This window comes from Xiphophorus hellerii, chromosome 20 (genome assembly GCF_003331165.1).
Source record: "Xiphophorus hellerii strain 12219 chromosome 20, Xiphophorus_hellerii-4.1, whole genome shotgun sequence".
Classification (NCBI taxonomy): domain Eukaryota; kingdom Metazoa; phylum Chordata; class Actinopteri; order Cyprinodontiformes; family Poeciliidae; genus Xiphophorus; species Xiphophorus hellerii.
The window spans coordinates 14,437,237-14,463,581 of NC_045691.1; the positions used below are offsets into that span (position 1 = coordinate 14,437,237).

Genomic DNA, 26,345 nt, shown 5'->3' on the forward strand with positions numbered 1-26,345 from the left:
TGGCAGCTGATTGGAATGGATTTTATTCAGTAACACCTGATTAAAATCCATTTTACATCAAGTTATAGCAATATGAACAGCAAATTCACACATTTATGTCTGAATTTTGATAAAAAACTATAAAAATCCTTGAGTTTCGGGGTTCAAATTCAGCAGGCAACTGCGTCCATGTGCACTGCGGGATATAACGTATCTGAAATGTCTTTAGTGAATTTATTTTGGGACACTGCAAGCTGTCCTGGCGTGGATCTTGGTATAGTTAGGGTGTCTGTTTCACTGTTCCTGCTGGTCAGCTTCTTGGACTGAAACATTATGGGCTGAACCCAATAAATTAACTCGGGGGAAAAAATGAATAAAACACGACCAAGTTAAGGTCGATTAGGTCACTCGTCCGATACGTGAGGAGTTACGCAAAGGAAACGCGTTTTATCGAAGAAATTAAACGCGCTGAGGGAGTTTTCAGGATGTCCGGAGAGCTCCCCCCTCTCTTCCCGGCCTGAATGGAACATCCTGAAAATGGTTTGAGCTTTTCTGACTGAAGGAGTTTGAACTGACAACATCGCGGGGGGTAAGTTCACTCTTTCCCCGCTGTAGTGGCCGTGGGAAGACCGGGAGCCGAGCTGACACGGTCCAACACTCTTTCTTATGCCTTTCTAAAGTTTTCCCAGTCATAGCTTCCTCACCCGGAGGAAATGATTGTTTTGGAGAGACGCGCCTGAAGTTTTTGGGATTTTTTTTTTTTTTTTTTTTTAACGGGAATGCTTCCCCAGTCTGCTGTTAAAGGTAGGTCCATCCACTTGGAGCTTAAAATTGCTTTACTGGCTGTTATTAAACTCTAAACTGTAAGAAAAAAGAAAAGAAAAAGAAAAACATGGAGCGGAGTAATAAAATGACTAGTGGATACGACTGTAGGACTTTTTAAATCTTTGTTTTGTTTATTTGCTTACATAGAAATTGGAAAAGCATGACAACATCTATATGTTCTCAGTAAGTAAAAACTGTTAATCTGACAAGTTTGACAACAATTAAATGCAGTTATACTACATTTTGTTAACTTCCTTTTAAATTATTAATTGTATTTTTAAATATAATGGCGATTGAATAGTGAATAGTTTTATTATTATTATTCTGTAACTTTCTAATGTTTCATCCTGAGTACGAGTATAATGCAGTTTTCTGTTTTACCCAAAGTTGAAAGAGTATTTTACCCCACAAAACCTGATAACCGGCTGTTCCAACATTATTGCAAATGTCTGCATATAGCTGGCATTGAGTATAGAGGAATTTTGATTCATCATTCACCTTTTTAAATTCATTCTGATTAGAGAGTTTTGTGTTTAGGGTTATCCCATTGCATTGGAGTTGGATTTAAGTCAAGACTTTGACTAGGTCACATAAATTAGTTGGTTTTTTTTTTCATGTTTAACCATTCAGAGTTTGACTTGTTGCTGGGTTATGGATCGTTGTCCTGCTTCAGTGTCCCTCAGTGCCGCTGTCCTGCCAGTTTTAGATGTGAGTCTGCTCCAACACAGATGATTGAAATGGTCAAACTACTGTACCTCCTCATTGCTTGTGTGTTTGAGCTCCAGGTTATGAGCGAATGGTCCGACATTCTCCTTCTACTGGAGAATCTGGGTTGGCATTCATGTTGTCATTTATCACAAAAAACTTTCTTAAGATGATAAGAATTTTCGATTTATTGTTGTCTTGATCAATTTTAATTAATTAGATTAAAGAAAAACAAAACTTAAAGTATCATGGGAAATGTTCCACTGTTCCACGAATGCTTTAATTAATGTCAGTAAGTTCAAAAATATGGTTAAATACAGTTACTGTGAGCAATTTATTGATGTAGATCAGTCTCCTTTAAGTAGGTGGCATCCTGAAGAAGCTTATTTCAAATGGGAATTCAAAAACAGTATTTATGTTTGTGGCGCCATGAATGCTGCGTCATGAATCACATAATTATCTTTTTATTGTTATTACAATAGCACCACAAAATATCTTGATAAAACTCCATATGGAGAGAAAACTTCCTACTTCTGCAAATCATAGATAATCACACAACCACCATGTTTGTTTGTTTTTCCCTAAAAGTTTGTATTTGGGTTCTTTAACCCTTTCTTTGCTGATATATGTGAACAACTTTCTCTTTTATCCTTGAATTTCTTTAGATCAGATCATGATGTGTTGCTTTTTGACAACTTTTAGCCTCTTTGTGTTGTCAAACAGGTTCTACTTAAGTGCTAGAGGGTAGTTGCTTTTACCAGGTGGGTCAGGTTGGTTTAAACTGATCTTTTTTGCCTCTCATTAAATGAAATAATCAGCTGAAAACTGTTTTTTTCATCCAATCTGGTTAGTTTTGTTTGATATTGAAGATTTGTTTGATTATTTGAAACCAGCATTCTGGGAAATGTGGACAGAAGAAACACTTTAGCTGCTCAACCTTTCACAGCAAGTTTAGTGGTTTCAACTCACTCACTCACTCTTTGGTTACCAGGCAACAATCTCTTGAGTAGTTTGTGGTTACCTAGCAACAACCTGTTAAGAAACAGGTTGTTGCTGTTTCTCAACAAGGACATGTCCCGAACATGTCCTTGTAGGACATGGTCAAGCAGTTAAGGTTATGCCATCTAAAACCTTAACTACATACACTAAAACAATCGGCGTATGTAGAGAAAGAGAGTGCAGGAATTTCTAAACCTAAATTTTCCTCTCTACATTGTAGGGCCGAGAAGGACACTCGAGACACAACTGAAGACATGTTGTATTGGACTCTTCGTGACTGGAGAGTACAGCTCCTGATTGTTCTGCTCTGGGACGGCGTCTGCTCTTCGGAAGTGAAACCTACAACATGGCCCCTGTACTCCAAGAAGCCCCTTCTCCTCGCCTGGAATGTCCCGACTCAGGAGTGTGGCCCCTGGCACGGCGTTTCTTTCCAGCTGGACCAGTTCCAGATTGTGGCCACGCCAAATGAGGGCTTTGTCAGGCAGAACTTGACCATGTTCTACCACGACCGCTTGGGCTTGTACCCCTACTTTGAGGTGGATGAGACGCCAGAGCGCGGTGGGCTGCCACAGATCGCCAGTCTCTCGCAGCACCTCAGCGAAATGCAGAAAGGTGTTGATAAGTACATACCAAACCGGGACGCTGTAGGTTTAGCAGTTATTGACTGGGAAGAGTGGCGGCCCCTTTGGATACGAAACTGGGGACCCAAAGACATCTACCGAAAACAGTCCCGTGAACTGGTGCGCCAGAAGAACCCAACTTGGTCCGAGGAGCAGGTGGGAAAAGTGGCCCAGCTGGAGTTTGAGATGTCTGCTAAGAAGTTCATGCTGGAGACGCTACGCCGCGCCAAACACCTGCGGCCCAACAATCTGTGGGGGTTCTACCTGTTCCCGGACTGCTACAACCACGACTACCTGCGCTCCCTGGAGGGTTACACGGGCCGCTGCCCCGACGTGGAGGTGGCCCGCAACGAGCAGCTGAAGTGGCTGTGGACGGAGAGCACGGCGCTCTTCCCCTCCATCTACATGGGCAAAGTGCTGCGCTCCTCTTCCCCAGGACGGCAGTTTGTGCGGAACCGTGTGAAGGAAGGGATGCGTTTGGCTTCATCCGGCGACGAGTTGGCACGTCCTGTCTTTGTGTACACCCGGCCCACCTACGCTAACTCTCTGGAACAGCTGACAGAGGTGACACTCCGCCTTCTTTAGCCTCTCCTACTGACAAGTTTGAATTATCGTTCAGAAACACTCGTATCCTGTTTTACACTTGCCTTTAAGTGACTATGTGGAAAGTTAATATAATGCACTTGTGTCATCCCTCAAGCAAACAAATCTCAATCGCAGAGGAGCGCTAGCTCACAACCCCCATCCCATGCTGAGTGAAGCTACAGCTCTTCAGTTTTCCTTATCGGCAGGCGCAGTCCTTTCCTTTCCTGTTTTGGTAGCAGTCAGATGTCCCTAATACCTTTTAATTTGTGTGGAGCTAGCAGGAAGGGTGTTGGTTACATTCAAGATCTGTCTAATCACCCATAAAGATAGAAAGAGAAAAAAATAAAAGCTTATTTCTTCCTTTTTTTCCCCCCTTTAAGTTTCCAAGCAGTTTTGTTGACCTGTGAATTTCAAGAGCTGAATCCTCTTTTCCAGTTTGACCTGGTGTCCACCATCGGGGAGAGTGTCGCTCTGGGAGCTGCAGGAATCATCATGTGGGGAGATGTAACACATGCAAAAAACAAAGTAAGCATAAACTGACTCTCACATTTCACAGGTTGTCTGATCCACTTTTTTCACGTCCAATACCGATCCAATACAGCCAAAGAGAACTTTAAATGTTTCTTTTTTAAAACAGACATAAACGTACTGAATTATGTGATAACTCTGCACTACCACAGCGCTAGTAGTGCAGAGTTATCAAACCTTGGTCAAATGTAGAAACACAACTTTAATTTATTCAGTCAGTGCAGTTAGGTGTATTAACAGCCAATGCAAATTAATTAATAAAAAACTGGAACTGATGAAAACAATAGGCTTAGTGCCTTGGTTAAACATGTGAAAAAATAACTGCAGCAGACCTTTCAAATAGTTCAGAAAGAACAATTAAGAATTATGAATATAATGTAAAATGAATAATAAATCATAGAATTAGACTGAATAGATCTGCCTTTATGGATTAGGCAGATTGTCACCAATGCCAGAATTTTCTTCAATTTGGAGGCCGATACATTTTAATGGGATTTTATATGATAGACCAACATAAAGCAGGTGAAACAGAAGGGAAATAGATACATTATTTTCTTTGTTCATTTTAAATGTGCATTATTTTATTCAGTTCTCTCAGTTAACACTTTGTTGAACCACTTCATGCTGTGATCTCAGCTGCAAGCCTGCTGGGGTAAATCTCTATTATCTTTGGACATCTAGAGACCGAGCCTTTTTAAGGGGAGGAAGTTAGTGCGCACAACCTTAATGTAAAAAAGGAGAAGAGTAAATGACTGTCTGCTTCTGAAGAACTACATAAAAATAGTCATAGGTTTTAAAAAAGGGCAGAAATCGGATGCGTTTCAGGCTGCATGGCGTCATCAGCTTCTCAAACAATGTGTCTATTTAGAGATGAAAGGAAATCTAAGCCAATCAGAGACAGGATGGAAAATCAGTCCATAAAAAGATATCTGTGGCTGTGAGAAATGTATAATCAGTCACAAACTGCAATAATATACTACATTATGTAAGATATAAATTTAAAAATAAAATCAAAAGTCAAAGAAAGCAGTTCAACACCAGTTCCTCATTAACTGTTTTGGGATCCAAAATGCTTAATATTTTGGTCCATTTTCTTTAGCAAAATTGCTCAAGTTTCACCATAACTTTAAGTAGATTTAGTTCTAATCCATTCAAAAAGATAAATACTAATTTATCTTTTTGCCAGCAACCTAAACATGCAACTAAATGTCAAGTCTTTTGGAGCGTCAAAACAAGTTTTCTCTAAAAATCAACCTTTTTTTCCCACTACATTCCCATAAAATCTGACCAGCTCTCCTGTCCTTCTGAAGCATGCCTGCAGCCTAATGCTGCCACCACCGTGTTTCACAGAGGGGATGGGGAAACTTGGTGTTTCACATTATGGATTGAAGCATTCATCTTTGAGATGTCCAAAGCTTTAGATTACAACCTAAACTTTGCGTTGCAACCTACTTTTAATTTATGGGAAATTAACTTGAAGAGGCAGATACATGCCGCACTTTTCAGATTTGTATTTTGTAATTGCTTAAAAATGTTGTGCCACTTGCCTTTCTCATTATGATGATGGTTGTTCTGTCACTTAAATATCACAGTTTTTGGCTGTAATATGAGAAAAAGGGAAAAGGTTGAACAGGTATGAATACTTTTGGCAGACAGTTTTCACCTGGAGTTTGATCCCCTGCTTGCCTGTCACATGTGAAGTCATTTGACACTCAGGACTCCGAGTCAGTCACTAATTATACTGTAAGCCACTTGTTCTGCAGATACACAGAAGATACTTGTCTGGAGGAAAATTAAAGTCTGCTAAAGGTGGAAGGAGGAAACTATTTAAAATGAAGAAAAACACATGATGTATACAGACTCACACAAAAGTGTGATTATTTAGCATTTGCATAAGTTTTTCTTCTTATTTTGCTGAGTTGATGGTCTGCTTTTAGCTTCAGAGTGTGTAGTCGTCAGTGTAAGACAGTTTGCATGTAAGTGGGCTATAAAAACCTTGTGCAAAGTTCAAATCTTTGTCTACTCCCTCCTGTCTGCTTTCTCCCTGTTTGCACATCTGTGCTCACTTGGCAGAACAGAGGCTTGTATGTAAAATCCATCAATCCAGGAGCTTCTTCCATGATTGTGCAAGGCTGTAATTTGGTGCAAGCATGCTTTTGTGCCTTTGAATGTGAATTGTGTAACATCGTAGATACATTATTTGCTGATTTGTTCTGGGAGAGAAATGTGAGTACAGGTTGAAAACAAAATGTATCTCTACCTTTATGAGAAAACTTAAACAATCATTGGATGTAACCTAAAATATAATTAAAAGGGAAAGCTTTATCTACATTTTTGAGTTGTGGGTATGTGTAAAGTAAACCTCTTATTCATATTTAATAACCTCAAGACAATAACTCTTCACAGGTAACAACACAAAAAACACTCCAGAAAGCATTTTTTAAAATTAAATCAGTTTTTCTCACCAAAAACGTACTTTGTATAAGAACAAGAGGAACAAACACAGCAGAAAATCTGTTTTGTAAAACATACAGTATATTGGTATGAATTGGGCCTAAATCAATTCAGATCTCAAAAGATTTCTTTATGAGACTGTAGGATACCTTTAAACTATATCTTTAAAAACCAGCAGTGGCACAAGCTGCCTTCAATTTATCTTCAAAGGTGAACCTGGGATTTAGATTAATCCCAGTTTAAGATGTTTTAGCTTCAAGTTAAAAAACCAGTAGTGAGATTAAATTTTTGTGCTTAGTATTCAAAGGCATGGCTAAACAGTGACCATGTATTTCTCAGTGTTCAATTCAAACACTGAATTGAACAGGGTTTGAATTGAACCTTTCCACAATTCAGTTACAGCACAGGAAAAAAAATAAGAGATCACTTAAAATGATCAGTTTCTCTGATTTTACTTTTTATAGGTTTATGTTGGAGTAAAATTAACATTGTACTTTAATTCTATGCACTACTGACAACATGTCTCTGACATCGCAAGCAAAAATTTAGTATTTATTTGCAGAAAATAAGAAATGTTCAAATAACCAAAAAGATGCACTGCTTTCAGACCTCAAATAATGTAAAGAAAACAAGTTCATATTCATTTAGAAACAATTATACTAATGTTTTAACTCAGTTCAGAAATCAACATTTGGTGGAAAAACCAGGAGGTTTTCAATGGGGTTCAATCAATCAATCAATCAAATTTTATTTGTATAGCACATTTCAGCAGCAAGGCATTTCAAAGTGCTTAAGTTCAGTGCAGTGGGCTCTTAAGTTTTTCCAGAGGTGTATGTTTGGATATATTTTTATTGAAAAGAAAGGTAGGCATAAATATACTTATTTAATCCTTAGACAATTACTTAGACAAGATAAATACAATTAGAACATAAGGCTGTTTTAAATGCCTTCAAATTACCTCAGATTCTTAAAGTTGATCTTCTTTTTATATTAATTTATTTTATGTGTTACTTTAAATGTTGTTTTTTAGTACTGCAGAACATTATTGAGTGAGGAATGTAGCATTCGTGGCTGGTCGCTCTGACTGGTTCATAACACTTTAATGAATGTGTCTTTAGAACAACATGATGAAGACACACATAAGAGTGACTTTAGGTCATACTAAACAAATTCAAACATATCTAAAAAAATACCAGCTTCTAAATGTAAAAACTATCTCTGATGCTAAAGTTTAGCATAAATGGAACGGCAACCAGTTGTTGGCATGGCAACCGGAGCTACGCTTCTCACTATCGCAAACCTTTAGCTTTACTTTCATTGATCCTGTGTGCATTCACAATCATCCTAAATGTAGAAAACTAACATGTCTTGTGCCTGTTATCAGCAAGGAGCTTAAAATTAAAATTAAACTTTCAAACCAGTTTGGCATTTTTTTGTTTTGTTTTGTTTTTTCAACGGAGTTAAATGTACTTCCTCTAAAGGTACTACCAAAATAAGAGCCTGGATTTCAAAGTAAAACTTCAAATTTGACAGTAAAATAAGGAAGTATGAAACAACCATTTAAATGCATTTGGCCATATCATATTCCCTTTTACAAGAAGTGATTGGCAGTTGTGATGTAAAATGTTAACATTTACTGTAAATATATATTTTCTTCCGGTCTTTAGACCACCTGCTCTGACCTGAACGCGTATCTTCAGGGCACACTGAGCCAATACCTCCTCAACGTCTCCACGGCAGCAGAGCTCTGCAGCCAGACCCTGTGCGGTTCCCACGGCCGCTGCCTTCGCAAACATCCGGACAAGGATGTTTACCTTCACCTCAACCCCCTCACACACCGCATCGAGAGGCGAAACGGCAAACTGACGGTCACCGGCGAGCTAGGAGACCCAGACAAGGTGCTTCTTGACATGGACTTTCAGTGCCAGTGCTACAAGGGCTTTCAGGGGAAAGGCTGTGATCATACAGACCAGCTGCACCAAAGAGGGACGGCGACTCAAACCAGAACATCAGCGCTCCAGTCTATCATCTTCCTGATAACCGTTGTGCTCCTGTGTTAATGTCAAATACATCTTAGCAAATCCGCTGCCTTGCAGAAATATTTATTTACATTGATTTTCACATTTTTATTGTCCCAGAAACCAGAGTGTGTTTGGTTAATATTTTATATGTTAGACCAACACAAAATGGTGCATAAGATCTGAGAGGGTTCACAGTTGGCTTTCTGTTTGTGCACTGCAAAAACACAACTTCCTACCAAATATTTTTGGTCTAGTTCAGTAGTGTCCAGCCTTTTTGCAACTGAGGGCAAAAATCGGTAAAGTTAGAAATCACATGGGGTTCAGAAATGTTATATTTTTGTAACATTTTTAAAATTGCACCCAATATTTTGTAAGAGGAAATCATTTATTTTTGGAAAAAAACTGCCCTGAAACATCAATCAATCAAATTTTATTTGTGTAGCACATTTCAGGCAACACAACATTGTTCATGATGAAAAGTGTTCGTCTGGATCAACCAACTATGAACGCAGGACAGATTTACTTAATTCTAGAATTGAGTTCAGGTGTGGAGGCCGCACAAAATCCTTCAGAGGGCCTCAAATGGCCCCCGGGCCGCAAATTTCACACTTCTTGCCTCGTTTTTTATACAAATATCTTGAAATATGACAAAACTAACTCATGTAACTTTTCAGCAAGATATAAAAGCTTCTTTTAAGTCAATAATTCATTAATATTGATGAAAATGTTTTAAGTAAATAATAGTTTAATATTGACAGAGTAGTATTAGTTCTATATTTTTTCCATTTTATAAGTGAAATAATTTGCAGGTGGCGCTAGAACTTTATCATTAACATCAAGGACTTTTTGACTTAAAACAATCTCCTATATCTTGCTGAAAAGTTACTTGTTCGTTAGTTTTGTCGTATTTTAAGCGTACTAAGAAACTAGACAAAAAACCAGTGAGATTTTGTGTTTTTGCAGTGCATTCGTCTTTCAGGAAGGGGAACTTCAGTCTCAATCCTTTTGCAGAATCTAACAAGGTTTCTTTCACCATTTTTCTAATTTATCTGTCTCTTCCTCTTCTGCCACAAAACCAGATTTATGATATGCATGAAAAGTGAATTAAAAAGCAATGTAACACTTTGTGTTGGTCTATACCATAAATCTCTGATAAGTGCTTTAAAGTTTGCGGTTGTAATGTGACAAAATGTGAAACAGAAGATATCAAGGCTTTCGTAAAGCACTGCACACAAGCACAAAGAGGGATTAGTTAGTCATTTTCTGCTGCAAAACTTTCATGACAGAAAGTCAAACTGTATTATAAACAAAGGGGACAGAAAAGTGATGTTTGTTTATAAATTATAAGCGTTTTTTTAAACAGCAGAGGGCTTGCTGGAAATGACACTGTTTACATTTTGCTCTCTGTTTCCCCCTGGGTCAGTTTCCCAAGGTGTCAGATTCTTCGTCTCTCTGCAGGATCTGATGCTTCTGTAGTAAATGTGTTGAACAAAGTGAAGGAATATGTTTGTTGCTGGGTGGTCAGAGTGGGAATAAAGCACTTAAATCAGCTTGGAGTACTACATACACACCGGAAGTGCCAGATTTCTTAAAGATTTTAACTTCCCAAAGTGACCACTCTCTGGCGTCGGATGTTTTTCCACGCATTGGTATTTATTTGAATGTATTTGAAGTTGATATCTGGGTTTTTATTTGTATGTCCGAATCATGACTACTAATGCCTTCATACAGCTCACAGTGCATGTATTTTTACCTCAGAATCACAAAGCAAGAACTTCATTTGAGGGTAAGTTTGGAAACTGCTTATACATGCAAAAGTACATGCTGTTTTCTTCCTGATTTGTCACTGCAAATAAAGAGTTTTTTTGTGAGCCTGTGCAGTTTCTTGTATAAATCACTGGAAGCATTAATGGTAAGATCTGACTTTGTTATTACAAAGGTACATATGTGTTGTCTTTTACAAATAAAAGCAAAGTTTCAATAGGAATTCTTTGTGACTTATTCATCAGGACGGTCCAAGCCTGCTGTTCCCGGGAGGCAAGCGGCAGCGGCAGCCTCTTACTCCTTCCCTCTGTAATTACAGGGTGTTGTTGGCCAAACGTTATTTATACTATTTTAATAAGCTGAGCAGAGCTTACATGTGAATTTGGATGTGTAGGAGTTCATTATGGCTTTCTTGATTGTCTCTTAGTACTCAGTGACCTGTCCTGTTATTTCCAGCTCTGTTTATGTGTTTATATTGAAAGCAGCATGAGGGAGAGAATGGCTGGATTCGGTTTGATCTCGCCTGTGACTTTAAGGCTGCTTTTGCAGGATTTGCATGTCTCTTCTCATTTGCTGGTAGAAATCTTGAGCTTGCGTCGGATTGGTTCCAGTTCTGGTGTTTCACTTCCCCTTTCCCTGCTTGGTTTCCCTCCCTGTTTCACTCAGATCATGAGACTTCTGGTGTCTTTAGCAAACTACAGATTAGAACCTCTTGAAGGTTTTACAGTAGGTAAGAGGGTTGTTTTTGTTACAAATTCACCCCAGTTTGAAGTTTTCTGTTAATCATGCTTGCTTATTTCATTTTGTGTGAAATGATTAGCTGCTGTTTCAGTGCTGAGAATTTGCACTGGATTTATGACTGGATCATTCTTTGTAGCTGTGTTTCTTGCCTAAACTCAGACTATTTGGCAATACTTAACACCGGTTGTTTAAGAGTTAAGAACCTCTACAACAATGCATTAGTATTTCCACAATTAGGTCTGTACTTTGACTAGGACATTCTGACACATCAATATGCATTGTTCCAAACCATTCTAGAGTTGTCGTTGTGCTGGAAATGAAGCTCAAATCTCTTTCAGAGTCTATTTGGTTTTCATCCAGGCTTGTTCTGTATTTAGTTTAATGTATTTATTAACTGAGCAGCTTTTCTGTTCTGTTGTTAAAAAAAAAAAAAAGATTCTCCACAACCATAATACTGCCACCAACATGTTTCAGCATGGTTAGCGGCCTCTGGCCTGGTTCTCTGATTAGTAATCTCCTTTATTTAGTTTATTCTGTGTTTATTTTCTTGGATTTACTTCTTGCTGTTTCTTTTTGTTCCTTTTTCCTTGTAAAACATATAGTTTTATAAACCTTGGTTGTGTAAAGCGCTATAAAACAAAGTAAATGATTGACTGATTGCTTAGCCTCATTTTATTTGACACGTTGAAACGTGACGTCATGGGCGCAAGACCCCGCCCCCAACTTCCTGTTGGAGGGGAAAAAACTCTTCCGACGATTTTAGCTGTCAACATAATGCGCTAAATCTTAAATGTATGCAAGATATATACAAGAGAAAGGGACGCAGTGATTCTGATATTAATTGTCAACACTATGACAACTAGAAGAAAAGATTACAGGTCACTAAAAAGTTTTAATTTAAAAAAAAAAGTAGCGAAGGAGAGGGAGGTAAGTCAGTTATGTTAGCTTGACTTTGACAACCTTAGCATGAAAACAGTAAAACTCAAAAGAGACTGAATGTTTCTCCCCGTAGAAAAGTGTTTACGCGTTTTGAATCTCTGTCAGCTAGCGGAGCTGTTGGTCAGTCGGTTGTTATGGCAACGGCTCTGCGTATAGCTTAGACACTAGAGAGACAAAAGAAGAAAAGGAGCGGGTTTGACTTGCTCTTTATCCGTTTTTCTGCGATGTTTTCCCTTTACTGTGACACGCTGCGCTACATTAAAGTACTTACATCTCCAGGTTTCAATGTGTTAACGTAATTGCTCGATGGCCGAGGAGCAGTGGCTATGGCAAGATAAAGAATCGTCTTTTTGCCCCCCAGCATTGTGCGCATGCGCGATATTTCCGGATGTAAACAATAGCATTCAACATGTCAATGAAAGTCTTACCAGTGTTTCTGCGAATTGTTTCTACAGAAATCCACAAGTCTTATTGCACATTCACAACTTGATGTAGGTCTGGACTTGTAGCCATTCTGACACTTTTTACATTCTTACACAATTTTGCATTTGTTGATTTTATTCCTTCCACTATAAAAAGTGCCATAAATTAATGAAGTGAATGATGTTTTGAGACACAAAAACAGGACACTGTTTTGCCAATGTCTGAAATTTCATAACACGTCTGAGTGACAGCTCTTTGTTCCTCTTTTCAGCCATGAGGTTCTGTGAGGTGCTGCTCCTCTTTGGTCTGCTCAGACTAACTTCAGGGCTGCCTGTTGCCTCGCCTTTCAGCCAGGCGCCGTTTCTCACTGTGTGGAACGCCCCCACAGAGAACTGCCTCTCCCAGTACGGCGTGGATCTTGACCTGGGGATGTTTAGCATCGTCCAGAACCAAAATCAAACCTTCATAGGTGAAAACGTCACTATTTTCTATGCTGACAAGCTGGGTCTGTACCCTCGGTACTCAGCCCAGGGCGAGGCCATCAACGGCGGGGTTCCTCAGAACAGCAGCCTAGACGCTCACCTCCGACTCGCAAGCGAAGATATCCGCTACTACATCCCTGACAGAGACTTCCAGGGCCTGGCGGTGGTGGACTGGGAGAGCTGGCGGCCAGTGTGGGAGAGAAACTGGGACAGTAAACAGGTGTACAAGGAGGGGTCAAAAGCCCTGGTGAGGGCCAGGCATCCAGACTGGAGTCCTGCTCAGGTGGAGGCAGCGGCTCGGCTGGAGTTTGAGCAATCTGGGAGGAAATTCATGGAGGAAACACAGAAACTGGGGCAGAAAATGAGGCCAAGTGGCTTGTGGGGGTTTTATGGATTTCCCAATTGCTACAACTATTACAACGACAGGAGCGTAAACTACACAGGTGAGTGTCCAGATGTGGAGCTGAGCAGGAACGATGAGCTGTTCTGGATGTGGAACGCCTCCTCCGCTCTGTACCCTGACATCTACCTGAGCCTGGACCTGCGAGGCCTCGGCAAAGAGGTGCTGCTCTACGCTCATCACCGCATCCTGGAGGCCATGAGGGCGGCAGATCAGGTGACCCCGTCGCAGCTGCCCGTCTTCCCCTACGCCCGCATCGTCTACACCTACACATTAGAGTTCCTCTCCAAGGTGAGTGGCGGGTTAGTACCGTCTTCTTCAGCACGGCCCGATGTAAATAATATTCTGTTTTCACAACACAGGAGCATCTGGTCCACACTGTAGGAGAGAGCGCTGCTTTAGGATCTGCTGGGGTCGTGCTGTGGGGGGACCATGCATTCGATAAATCTAAGGTATGAAACATGCAATGGCTGTTTTCCCTCTGTATAACACTGATATAATCCTGCAGATATCCGTTGAAACTCTTGTCATTAGAAATCCGGTTGTGAAAGTGATACTTGTTACAAATCATTTTCCTTTATGACTATTTCCCAAGTTCTAGTACCAATGTTTGATGACCTTTAGCATCTCAGGCACCTATTGGCTTCTACTGCAGTGAGACTCCTTATAAAAGGCTGAAGATCTTAAAGGAGGAATTTGTAAAATTTGCAGTTTATGCGAAAGTATTCACTCCTCCTGAAAGTGTTTCATGTTCTGTCACTTTTATGTATATAAAGTTAAAGTTCTGATTTGGAAGAAAAATAAGTTACTGCTTTTTTTTTTTTAAGATTTAATTAAAAATCAAAATTTGAGGGTTGGATTTGTTTTCAGCCCCCTTTACTCTGCTATTCCCAAGTGAAATCTAGTGCAAACAATCTGTTTCAGAAGTTGTTATTACAGTCCTGCTGTGTGTTTTATAATCTCAATATAAATCAAGCTTTTCAGTGACAATTTCAAAGTTGTTTTTGAAGTAAAGATATAGCTAAATATTTAACTCCAGGCTAAATATTTAGCTTGATAACTAAATATTTAATTTGGTGCTAAATATTTTGTTTTCTAGATGTTTAGTTTAAAAAAATGCATCAATTTGCTTCCACTTTCCAATCATCCACTCTTTTATGTTGGTTTATTGCACAAAATCCTTTTAAAATACACTTCAGGTTTGGGTTGCAATGATATAAAATGAGAAAAAGGTGAAGGCTTTGCAAAGTAGCAGCAGTAGACAACAAATAATTGCATAGAAAACATATTATATGTGTAGAATACATCTATTAGTCATAAAAACTAATAGAATCAAAAACATTTTAGACCCTTGATGTACAATATGACTTTATTTACTCTAAAACAAACACTGTAGAGACAACGAAGAGCAGATTTATTTTTGCTGTGCTCCAACACAGAGAGTTGTTTATTCTGTGCTATTTGCTGTGTTTGTCCAGGCCACATGTGAAGCAGTCAAGTCCTACATCGACGAGACTTTAGGTCCCTACGTGGTCAACGTGACCTCGGCTGCCACGCTCTGCAGCCAGGCTTTGTGCTCCTCTCAGGGACGGTGTCAGAGGTCGGACCTGAAGTCGGGCGCCTACCTCCACCTTGACCCCGCAGCCTGGAAGATCCTGTCTGAGAAGAAACCGGCAGGAGGGACAAACTACAGGGTTTTAGGGCAGATGGACGCACAAAGTGTGCTGCAGATGAAGTCTGACTTCCACTGCAGGTGTTATCCTGGGTGGGAAGGGAGGGACTGCTCCACGCCAGTTTAGAGATTACAATAGTTTTAAATAATAAGAGGGGGAAGTGAAAGCCAGAGTCTTTATGAGAGGAGTTTGCTTGTTGCTTGTTTCATCAGTTTCTTCTCAGAACCCAAAGTTGTGCCTTTTAGCAGTATTTGCTTTTAGGTGTCAGTGTCTCTGTCGATGTTCTGTGATGGATTTGCAATTTCTAATCAGGACCAAATGGGTTTTGAAGATGGATGAATGGACTGAGTTGATTGATTCTTGCTCATTTCAAAACAGCTATATTTTTGGAAATCATGACTCAATTTTTGTATCTGTGTTTTGTTTTACAGTATTGTCAGTGTGCACTGATATGGATGTGTGTGTGTGTGTTTTTTTTTACATAAACCACTAATTTGTTTTGGTGTCTGCCTACTTAATCAAATCCTTCTGCAAACTGCACAGATCCTATTAGTTTTCCAGGCAGACTGTATTTAGAACACAATGGCACGAGTTGTAAAATGAACTCCCAAGTGGAAAATTTGTTGTTTTGATTTAACTTTCAGCTTCTAAATAGCATCATGCAAGTAACGTTTACTCTTTTTTTAATAGCTGTTGGCTTTAAATGAGCATTAGTTACGTCTTTGTCATTCCTGAAACACCAAACTAAATGTTGTCGTAAAGGTGGTTTCAAATCTTCACATACATCAGGTTGAAGAAAGTCTTTCTGATAATTTTATACCAAAGTTTGAGATATGTTGTGAATTATTCAATATGTTCAGCTCCCTCCATAACTACTGGCACCCTGGTAAAGATTTTTTTTTTACAACTTTTAAAATATTATTCTAACTCTAAACTTATGTAAGTTTCAGCAAGTAGCAATTTTCTTGTAATTATTACCTGACTTGTGAGGATATTACATACATCTGCCTTTATTAAAGAGGATATTTAATTGTTTTTCCCATTTTGAAGAGTAATTATCAGAAAATGTTGTTTAGTGGCGTCGTGTTTTTGCCCCTATGGGAAACAGAAACCTCTGATCACTTACTAAGAGCTGATCAATATGCTTACTTTAAAAAGTAAAGTGTAACTTTAAACATGTTAAAAGAACCACTAATTGATTTTAAAAAGTATTATTTATCAAAGTAGAAATTAAATGTTGGATTCTCCTTAATTTTGCAGGGTGCAATAAAATATTAACTCCTTTTGGGCCTTTTTTTAAATTTTACTAAAAATGTTTTGTATTGAGAAAAACATGAATTAATTAAATTAGTGTTTTATTGTTGCTTTAAGTTAATGAAGACCAGAACGTTCAAAGAGTTTGGACAGTGTTAGTTAAAGATATGCATGGAAATAACAATTAGTTACTCTTTTATACTGTTTTTTAAATTGAAGTTGCCATCTATTGAAGTTACTGGCTTGCTTGTTGGTTCGTGACCAGCAGGTGGTGCTGTCGGACTACTAACCAAAGACGAACATCAAGGTCACGGTAACGGGAGTTTTAAATCACAACAGCAGTCAAATCATATGATTTAAAAACACATTTTACTCATTACTTGATCCAGATTATTGTCTATTTCTGCAGCAGTTTAGGATTTATAATAAATTCAAGTGACTGATTGAACCTCAGAGGGCGAGAGGTGACCTTGATTAGGATGGGAATGCCACGTACCATGTCTTCTAATCTGATATCCACCACTGCTGCAAACTCATGTCACTGATGGTGATTTTTACCTCCTGTGTCCCTCGAGGATTAAAAGGCTGGAAGATCAGACTCCCTTGTTCCCAGCCTCCAGCTTTATTAGGCTGAATTATTACAAAATGAGGACAAGGCGGGCACTTTGTTTTGCAAACAATAGCAACACATTTGCAGTTTTACTTTCTGTTTTTTTATATATATATTTATATTTTATGTTTGTGGCACCATGAAGTCAGAGCCATATAGTTACCTAAAAATAGAAGCAGTAAATAGTTTTTAATCATAACTTTTATTGCTACTGTAATAGAATAGAACCACAAAATATCTTGATAAAACTCCATATAGAGAGAAAACTTCCTACTTCTGCAAATCACAACCACCATGTTTGTTTGTTTTTCCCTGAAATTTGTGTTTGGATCCTTTAACCCTTTCCATGCTGATATATGTCAACGATTTTGTCTTTTATCCTTGAATTTCTTTAGATGAGGTCATGATGTGTTGCTTTTTGACAACTTTTAGCCTCTTTGTGTTGTCAAACAGGTTCTATTTAAAGCACTTTGTATTGCATTGTTGCTGAAAATGTGCTATATAAATAAAATTACCATTACCTTTACCTTTTTAAGTGCTAGAGGGTAGTTGCTTTTACCAGGTGGGTCAGGTTGGTTTAAACTGATTTTTTGCCTCTCATTAAATGAAATAATCAGCTGAAAACAATTTTTTTTTCATCCAATCTGGTTAGTTTTGTTTGATATTGAAGATTTGTTTGATCATTTGAAACCAGCATTCTGGGAAATGTGGACAGAAGAAACACTTTAGCTGCTCAACCTTTCACAGCAAGTTTAGTGGCTTCAACTCACTCACTCACTCTTTGGTTACCCGGCAACAATCTCTTGAGTAGTTTGTGGTTACCTAGCAACAATCTGTTGCGAATCTTTTTAGTTAACGGTCCTTGTAGGACATGGTCAAGCAGTTAAGGTTATGCCATCTAAAACCTTAACTACATACACTAAAACAATCGGCGTATGTACATTGTAGGGCCGAGAAGGACACTCGAGACACAACTGAAGACATGTTGTATTGGACTCTTCGTGACTGGAGAGTACAGCTCCTGATTGTTCTGCTCTGGGACGGCGTCTGCGCTCCGAAAGTGAAACCTACACCATGGCCCCTGTACTCCAAGAAGCCCCTTCTCCTCGCCTGGAGTGTCCCGACTCAGGACTGTGGCTCCCGGCATGGCGTTTCTTTGCAGCTGGACCAGTTCCAGATTGTGGCCTCGTCAAGTCAGACCCTCGTCAGGCAGAACCTGACCTTCTTCTATCCCGACCGCTTGGGCTTGTACCCCTACTTTAAAACGGATGCGACGCCGGTGCGCGGTGGGCTGCCACAGGCCGCCAGTCTCTCGCAGCACCTCAGAGAAATGCAGAAAAATGTTGTTAAGTACATACCAAACCGGGGCGCTGTAGGTTTAGCAGTTATTGACTGGGAAGAGTGGAGGCCTCTTTGGGTACGAAACTATGGAAGAAGACACATGTACCGCGAACAGTCCTTTGAACTGGCGCGCCAGAAGAACCCAACTTGGTCCGATGACCATGCGAGAAGAGCGGCCCAGCTGGAGTTTGAGGAGGCTGCTAAGAAGTTCATGCTGGAGACGCTACGCCGCGGCAATCGCCTTGCGGCCCAACACTCTGTGGGGGTTCTACCTGTACCCGGAATGCTACAACCACAACTACATGGCCTCCCTGTGAGGGCTACAAGGGCCAGTGCCCCTCCATGGATATGGCCCGCAACGAGAAGCTGAGGTGGCTGTGGTCGGAGAGCACGGCGCTCTTCCCCTCCATCTACATGGACAAAGTGCTGCGCTCCTCTTCCCCAGGACGGCAGTTTGTGCGGCACCGTGTGAGAGAAGGGATGCGTTTGTCTTCATTCGGCGAGGAGTTTTCACGTCCCGTCTTTGTGTACACCCGGCCCATCTACGACGACTCCCTGGAACACCTGACAGAGGTGACACTCCGCCATCTTTAGCCTCTCCTACTGACAGTGATGGGCAAATGAAGCCTCATGAAGCAATGAAGCTTTCCAACACTTTGCTTTGGAAAAAGGTTCATTACTCGATGCTTCGTTCACCACTCACTCACTAGTGACATCTGCTGATGAAACTGTAACAGGCTTGTCACTCAGTTGAATCATACTTCCAAAAATTAGTCAATTCAATATTGTCACAAAGTTTTCATCAAACTCATGTTTAGTAAGAAGAGAATCAATTAAATCATATTTAATTGACATGTTTTAATTATCAAAATGATTTGTAGCCAATCTAATCCTTGACCATCAGTGGTTGTGTTGGGCTTCTTTTATGTCATGGACTTATTTGACAATGAAGATATGTGTTACTTTAATGTATTGGGAATTGAGTGATTGTTGGGGCAGACTCTGTATACTTTGAGCTTGAAACTTGCTTCCTGAAAGAGAGAATGTGTTTAAAATAATCTCTTCCTGGGAGCTCTAGTTCTGGTTCTTAATATTAAGTTACACATCCAGTTTGCCTCTTCCAATGGCTTTCAGCCTGCTTTTGATGTGTGATTCTGATGCGTCTCCTGATCAAACAAAAGAAAATTTAGAAATTTCTGGATTTTAGGTTTAATTGTTTTTATTTAGGAACAGGACTTTTTTCACTGTTTCAGGTTTTAGACGGTTTCTTCGTCGGCAGATAACCTCCCCCGCCTTGGAAAACACTCGTTCACAAGGCACTGATGATGCAGGTGAACAGAGGAACTTCAGTGCCATACAGTACAAATGGGGATGCACATGTTTCTGTGTATGCCAATACGCCAATGGTCTCCTTAGGTTCATTTCAGCAAGGTATCGCTCCACTTCAACAATGGCATCTGCTGTGGCATTGGAGCTTCACCTCTTCTGGTCCACTGTAGTATCTAACAGAGACCACAGTTCACCTATAAATAATTTTAAAAAATCACTGCAGATAATACACAACACCAAGAGCTGAAATACAGTAGTACAAATGTCACAAGAAAATTTCAAAATAAATAAAAACTCACAAGATCTGCTGGTGCCTTCTCCTGCATCTCCTGAATCCTGCAGCTGGACACCTTCATTGCAATCAGTGCAGAACATTTTGCTTTCAGCCGCCATACCGCCTCTTGTGCTTGGCTTTGACTGAGCAAACCAGGAGTTTTGAACCCAGGGTCCAGCAATGTGGCCATTGCATGAAACTTAATGAATCAGTATTTGCGACTTGTTCTTTGACACGCCTCAATAGGTTTTCAGACAGAAGTCTTGCAACATCATTTTTGATATTTGCCATCTTTGTAAGCACTGCATGGTGCAGCATGTTCTTTAAAGGTATAACCTTGGACATTGACACTCTTTTCTCTTCAGAGATCTCTGAAGTTGCTTGGAAAAGTGGGAACACCACCGGTAAGGATTCCTCAATTATCTCGTAATCCTGAGAAGTGAAAGGGATTATATCAGTTGTGAGTGTTGTGAGGGCTGCGGCCACAGGTTCTTTTTGTTGAAACAGATGTTCCAACATACAGTAAGTGCTGTGCTGTTCCAGCGTGTGTCCACATCGAATATAAGCTTTTGTGTTAGCAATCATGTTAGCTGCGGCATCAGTCACCAGACAGTTCACCTTATCAGTAATTCCCCAGATGTGTGAGTGGAAGGGAAATGCTCCACTCCAATTGATACAATGCCCAGTTTGTCATTGGGATCAATGAAGTGGAATGTTCCCATCTGTATTTGAGTCCCTTCCAGCCTTTCTTTACCTGTGGTGCTTGAGTGGAAATATGCCACAATTCCTTTAGCCTTTGCGCGGATGTCACAGAGGGCAGGGATCTGGTCAAATGATTTTCGGACTAATAAATTCAGTCCATGAGCAATGCAGATGGAGTGCCTGATCTTTAATGCCTTAGCACATGCAATCATGTTAGCTGCGGCATCAGTCACCAGACAGTTCACCTTATCAGTAATTCCCCACTCTGCCATGTGATTATGCACTACCCTGGCCAGATTGTCAGATATGTGAGTGGAAGGGAAATGCTCCACTCCAACTAATACAATGCCCAGTTTGTCATTGGGACCAGTGAAGTGGCATGTTATGGCCAGGTACGCCTCCATATTCATGGACGTCCACATATCTGCTGTCAGGCTGACGGCAGACACCTTTTGGATGTCTTCTTTGGCCTTTTCTTTCGTTTTGTAGAATTTCTCTTCCACCATCTTTTCTAATGCCTAAAATGAAAAGGAAAATTATTCATTTAAATAACTGAAATGATTTCCAATTACCACGTTAGCTGTTATTGTTTAGACATATAAACCTTTCTAGTAGGAAGAACCTCGGTTGGATCCAGCAAATGAACGAGCTCTCTGAACCCCTCATCCTCCACCACTGAAAAAGGTTGGGAATCCTTTACAATCAGATTTACCACAGCCTCATCTAGCACCTGCTTCCTGGAACCTGTAAGACACATAAATATAAAACTATTGAAATTACACAATAATATACATGATAGATAGATATATGATATGAATTAATTAATTTACAAAACATCAGACAATGTCATACTCTTGCTGGAGTCTCCTGTGTTTGAAGTGTGCTTATTTTCATGTATGGCCCTGTAATGGCTAATCATTGATGATGTGTTGATGATGTAGACCAACATGTTTTCACACAGCAAACATTTCACCTGAAATAAAAGGATGTGGAAGTTAACACAAAGTTGCTATTAATGATGCAAAAGTAGTCAGATCGTGTGCAAACATTATACAAACCTTATTGTGATCTGTCATCCCAAAATACTCCCAGGTTTGAGAGGTTTTCCTCTTTTTTGACGGCTCCTTTTCAACCACTGCATGATGAAAACTGCTCTGCTGACGCGCTAAAAAAACTACCTACTGCAACCCCCGAAGCAACAGGGTTCATCGCGCTTTTATTTTAAAAAATTATACGCAAAACGAAGCAATGACGAGGCAGATGTAGTGCGAGGCCTCGTTTGTTGTTGATCAGGTGATTTTCCTCAATATGACACAAACGCCGAAGCGGGGGCTTCATCTGACACGCCCCCTTTTTACTCGGTTCACGCCTCGAAGCCTGGCTTCAGATTTCCCATCACTACCTGCTGACAAGTTTGAATTATCGTTCAGAAACACTCGTATCCTGTTTTACACTTGCCTTTCAGTGACTATGTGGAAAGTTAATATAATGCACTTATGTCATCCCTCAAGCAAACAAATCTCAATCGCAGAGGAGCGCTAGCTCACAACCCCCATCCCATGCTGAGTGAAGCTACAGCTCTTCAGTTTTCCTTATCGGCAGGCGCAGTCCTTTCCTTTCCTGTTTTGGTAGCAGTCAGATGTCCCTAATACCTTTTAATTTGTGTGGAGCTAGCAGGAAGGGTGTTGGTTACATTCAAGATCTGTCTAATCACCCATAAAGATAGAAAGAGAAAAAAATAAAAGCTTATTTCTTCCTTTTTCTCCAAGCAGTTTTGTTGACCTGTGAATTTCAAGAGCTGAATCCTCTTTTCCAGTTTGACCTGGTGTCCACCATCGGGGAGAGTGTCGCTCTGGGAGCTGCAGGAATCATCATGTGGGGAGATTTAACACATGCAAAAAACAAAGTAAGCATAAACTGACTCTCACATTTCACAGGTTGTCTGATCCACTTTTTTCACGTCCGATACCGATCCAATACAGCCAAACAGAACTTTAAATGTTTCTTTTTTAAAACAGACATAAACGTACTGAATTATGTGATAACTCTGCACTACCACAGCGCTAGTAGTGCAGAAGTTATCAAACCTTGGTCAAATGTAGAAACACAACTTTAATTTATTCAGTCAGTGCAGTTAGGTGTATAACAGCCAATGCAAATTAATTAATAAAAAACTGGAACTGATGAAAACAATAGGCTTACTGTCTTGGTTAAACATGTAAAAAATAACTGCAGAACAACTTTAAGTAGATTTTGTTCTAATCCATTCTAAAAGATAAATATTAATTTAGGTAAGATGCGCTTCCCTAAGACTTTGACGCTGCAAGTCTATTGCAGGACGTTTTCTTTAAAAATCAACCTTTTTTTCCACTACATTCCCATAAAATCTGACCAGCTCTCCTGTCCTTCTGAAGCATGCCTGCAGCCTAATGCTGCCACCACCGTGTTTCACAGAGGGGATGGGGAAACTTGGTGTTTCACATTATGGATTGAAGCATTCTTTGAGATGTCCAAAGCTTTAGATTACAACCTAAACTTTGCGTTGCAACCTACTTTTAATTTATGGGAAATTAACTTGAAGAGGCAGATACATGCCGCACGTTTCAGATTTGTATTTTGTAATTACTTAAAAATGTTGTACCACTTGCCTTTCTCATTATGATGATGGTTGTTCTGTCACTTAAATATCACAGTTTTTGGCTGTATTATGAGAAAAAGGGAAAAGGTTGAACAGGTATGAATACTTTTGGCAGACAGTTTTCACCTGGAGTTTGATCCCCTGCTTGCCTGTCACATGTGAAGTCATTTGACACTCAGGACTCCGAGTCAGTCACTAATTATACTGTAAGCCACTTGTTCTGCAGATACACAGAAGATACTTGTCTGGAGGAAAATTAAAGTCTGCTAAAGGTGGAAGGAGGAAACTATTTAAAATGAAGAAAAACACATGATGTATACAGACTCACACAAAAGTGTGATTATTTAGCGTTTGCATAAGTTTTTCTTCTTATTTTGCTGAGTTGATGGTCTGCTTTTAGCTTCAGAGTGTGTAGTCGTCAGTGTAAAGACAGTTTGCATGTAAGTGGGCTATAAAAACCTTGTGCAAAGTTCAAATCTTTGTCTACTCCCTCCTGTCTGCTTTCTCCCTGTTTGCACATCTGTGCTCACTTGGCAGAACAGAGGCTTGTATGTAAAATCCATCAATCCAGGAGCTTCTTCCATGATTGTGCAAGGCTGTAATTTGGTGCAAGCATGCTTTTGTGCCTCTGAATGTGAATTGTGTAACATCATAGATACATTATTTACTGATATGTTCTGGGAGAGAAATGTGAGTACAGTCAGAGACAATGTTGATCTGGTCAACGCAGAGGATTGTCAAGCCAATCAGACGTTAATGAGGCCCACCTGCACCATATAAAAGGCTCCTGAAATCATTCCTCTAGTGGGGCAGCTAGTAGGAAGAGGTTTTGTTAAGCTGTCAGCCACCTTTGGTGTTTAGACCTGCATTGTTTTTGTTTGTTCTGCTAAGTCGTTTGAATCTGCTGTAGACTGACTTTATACAAGCTAGAAGCTCATGTTTGGAAGGTGTGGTGCTCCCTTTGTGTCCTTTCTTTTGGGTTGTTTTGAGTTTATTTTAGACTAGGGGTGGGCAACTCCAGTCCTCGAGGGCCGGTCTCCTGCAACTTTTAGATGTGTCTCTACTTCAACACACCTGAGTCAAATAATGAGGTCATTAGCAGGACTCTGGAGAACTTGACTGCACTTAGGAGGTGATTCAGCTATTGGATTCAAGTGTGTTGGACCAAGGAGACATCTAAGAGTTGACGGACAACGGCCCTCGAGGACCACGGTTGCCCACCCCTGCTTTAGACTGACTTGTTTGGACATTTTGTAACTTAATTTGCACTTAACCATTCTTGAATTTGTTGGCCCTTTTGTTTTAATTGGGTTAAGTTGTATTGTGTTTTGTGAAACCATCTTTTTGTAATAAATCATTTTACATTACACTTATTTTCTCTGGACACTTTTTATGTTACTGCCCCTGAACCCCTAGACCTTTGGGGCGTAACATGTTTTTTAGTACTGCAGAACATTATTGAGTGAGGAATGTAGCATTCGTGGCTGGTCGCTCTGACTGGTTCATAACATTTCTTTAATGAATGTGTCTTTAGAACAACATGATGAAGACACACATAAGAGTGACTTTAGGTCATACTAAACAAGTATGAAACAATCATTTAAATGCATTTGGCCATATTATATTCCCTTTTACAAGAAGTGATTGGCAGTTGTGATGTAAAATGTTAACATTTACTGTAAATATACATTTTCTTCCGGTCTTTAGACCACCTGCTCTGACCTGAACGCGTATCTTCAGGGCACACTGAGCCAATACCTCCTCAACGTCTCCACGGCAGCAGAGCTCTGCAGCCAGACCCTGTGCGGTTCCCACGGCCGCTGCCTTCGCAAACGTTGGGACAAGGATGTTTACCTTCACCTCAACCCCCTCACACACCGCATCGAGAGGCGAAAAGGCAAACTGACGGTCATCGGCAAGCTAGGAGACTCAGACAAGGTGCTTCTTGACATGGACTTTCAGTGCCAGTGGTACAAGTGCTTTAAGGAGGGCGGCTGTAGTTATACACAGCCTCAGAAAGAACCGCCTAAAAAAGGGGCGGCGACTCGAACCAGAACATCAGCGCTCCAGTCTATCATCTTCCTGATAACCGTTGTGCTCCTGTGTTAATGTCAAATACATCTTAGCAAATCCGCTGCCTTGCAGAAATATTTATTTACATTGATTTTCACATTTTTATTGTCCCAGAAAAGTGTGTTTGGTTAATATTTTATATCAGGGGTGTCAAACTCCAGTCCTCAAGGGCAGTTTTTAGATGTGCCACAGGTACAAAACACTGGAATGAAATAGTTTAATTACCTCCTCCTTGTGTAGATCAGTTCTCTAGAGCCTTGACCTAATTATTCTATTCAGGTGTGATGCAGCAGAGGCACATCTAAAAGTTGCAGGGCAGTGGCCCTCAGGGACTGGAGTTTGACACCTGTGTTTTATATGATAGACCAACACAAAATGGTGCCTAAGATCTGAGAGGGTTCACAGTTGGCTTTCTGTTTGTGCACTGCAAAAACACAACTTCCTACCAAATATTTTTGGTCTAGTTCAGTAGTGTCCAGCCTTTTTGCAATGAGGGCAAAAATCGGTAAATTAGAAATTACATGGGGTTCAAAAATGTTATATTGTACCAAATGTACCATTTTTAAAATTCCACCCAATATTTTGTAAGAGCAAATAATTTATTTTGGGAAAAAACTGCCCTGAAACATCAATCAATCAAATTTTATTTGTGTAGCACATTTCATCAACAAAACATTGTTTGTGATGAAACGTGTTCGTCTGGATCAACCAACTATGAACTGCAGGACAGATTTACTTAATTCTAGAATAGAGCTTTGGAAATTGACGTCACTGCTCTAGGCGTAGGGATATGAGCGCCATCTTGTATGGCCATAAACATAACCGAGAAAATGAGTATCTCCAGATTTTTTGAATCTAAGTTACTTAAAATTAATTAGCAATGGTTGGAACTTGCTGCGTTATTGGATGTAATGTCCGATCACACGACTGAAACGGTAAAAAGATGGAAAACGGACTTTCATTTCACTGTTTTCCTGCCTGTAAAC

The 26,345-nt window shown here is 40.0% G+C and overlaps 3 protein-coding genes across 3 annotated transcripts; all 3 read left to right on the plus strand.

Moving 5' to 3' along the window:
- The first annotated feature begins 441 nt into the window (after window positions 1-441).
- Window positions 442-10,303, plus strand: LOC116710875 (hyaluronidase-2-like). The gene is made up of 4 exons (XM_032550160.1): window positions 442-783; window positions 2,729-3,692; window positions 4,149-4,238; window positions 8,363-10,303. Exons 2-4 carry the CDS (start codon window positions 2,763-2,765, stop codon window positions 8,753-8,755), a joined length of 1,413 nt encoding a protein of 470 aa, XP_032406051.1. The 5' UTR covers window positions 442-783; window positions 2,729-2,762; the 3' UTR covers window positions 8,756-10,303.
- Window positions 10,304-10,951: 648 nt separating this feature from the next.
- Window positions 10,952-16,180, plus strand: LOC116710874 (hyaluronidase-1-like). Its single transcript, XM_032550159.1, has 4 exons — window positions 10,952-11,210; window positions 12,855-13,756; window positions 13,828-13,917; window positions 14,944-16,180. The coding sequence occupies exons 1-4, from the start codon at window positions 10,967-10,969 to the stop codon at window positions 15,262-15,264; spliced, it is 1,557 nt and encodes a 518-aa protein (XP_032406050.1). The 5' UTR covers window positions 10,952-10,966; the 3' UTR covers window positions 15,265-16,180.
- A 1,750-nt stretch (window positions 16,181-17,930) lies between these two features.
- On the plus strand, window positions 17,931-25,494 carry LOC116710392 (hyaluronidase-2-like; the record flags this gene model as incomplete). The annotated part of the gene is given in 5 exon segments (XM_032549415.1): window positions 17,931-18,584; window positions 18,586-18,657; window positions 18,659-18,916; window positions 22,465-22,554; window positions 24,994-25,494. Coding segments are annotated over 5 exon segments (1,476 nt in total), but the record flags the coding sequence as incomplete, so codon positions are not given.
- Between the last annotated feature and the right edge of the window lie 851 nt (window positions 25,495-26,345).

What these genes read in the sequence shown, in the direction of transcription:
- LOC116710875 (XM_032550160.1), top strand. Translation starts at nt 2,763, where the DNA reads ATGTTGTATTGGACTCTTCGTGACTGGAGAGTACAGCTCCTGATTGTT. An exon ending in CTCTGGAACAGCTGACAGAG is followed by an intron (nt 3,693 to 4,148) that starts GTGACACTCCGC and finishes CCTCTTTTCCAG; the next exon opens with TTTGACCTGGTGTCCACCAT. An exon ending in TAACACATGCAAAAAACAAA is followed by an intron (nt 4,239 to 8,362) that starts GTAAGCATAAAC and finishes TCCGGTCTTTAG; the next exon opens with ACCACCTGCTCTGACCTGAA.
- LOC116710874 (XM_032550159.1), top strand. Translation starts at nt 10,967, where the DNA reads ATGAGGGAGAGAATGGCTGGATTCGGTTTGATCTCGCCTGTGACTTTA. An exon ending in TCTTGAAGGTTTTACAGTAG is followed by an intron (nt 11,211 to 12,854) that starts GTAAGAGGGTTG and finishes TCCTCTTTTCAG; the next exon opens with CCATGAGGTTCTGTGAGGTG. An exon ending in CATTAGAGTTCCTCTCCAAG is followed by an intron (nt 13,757 to 13,827) that starts GTGAGTGGCGGG and finishes TTCACAACACAG; the next exon opens with GAGCATCTGGTCCACACTGT.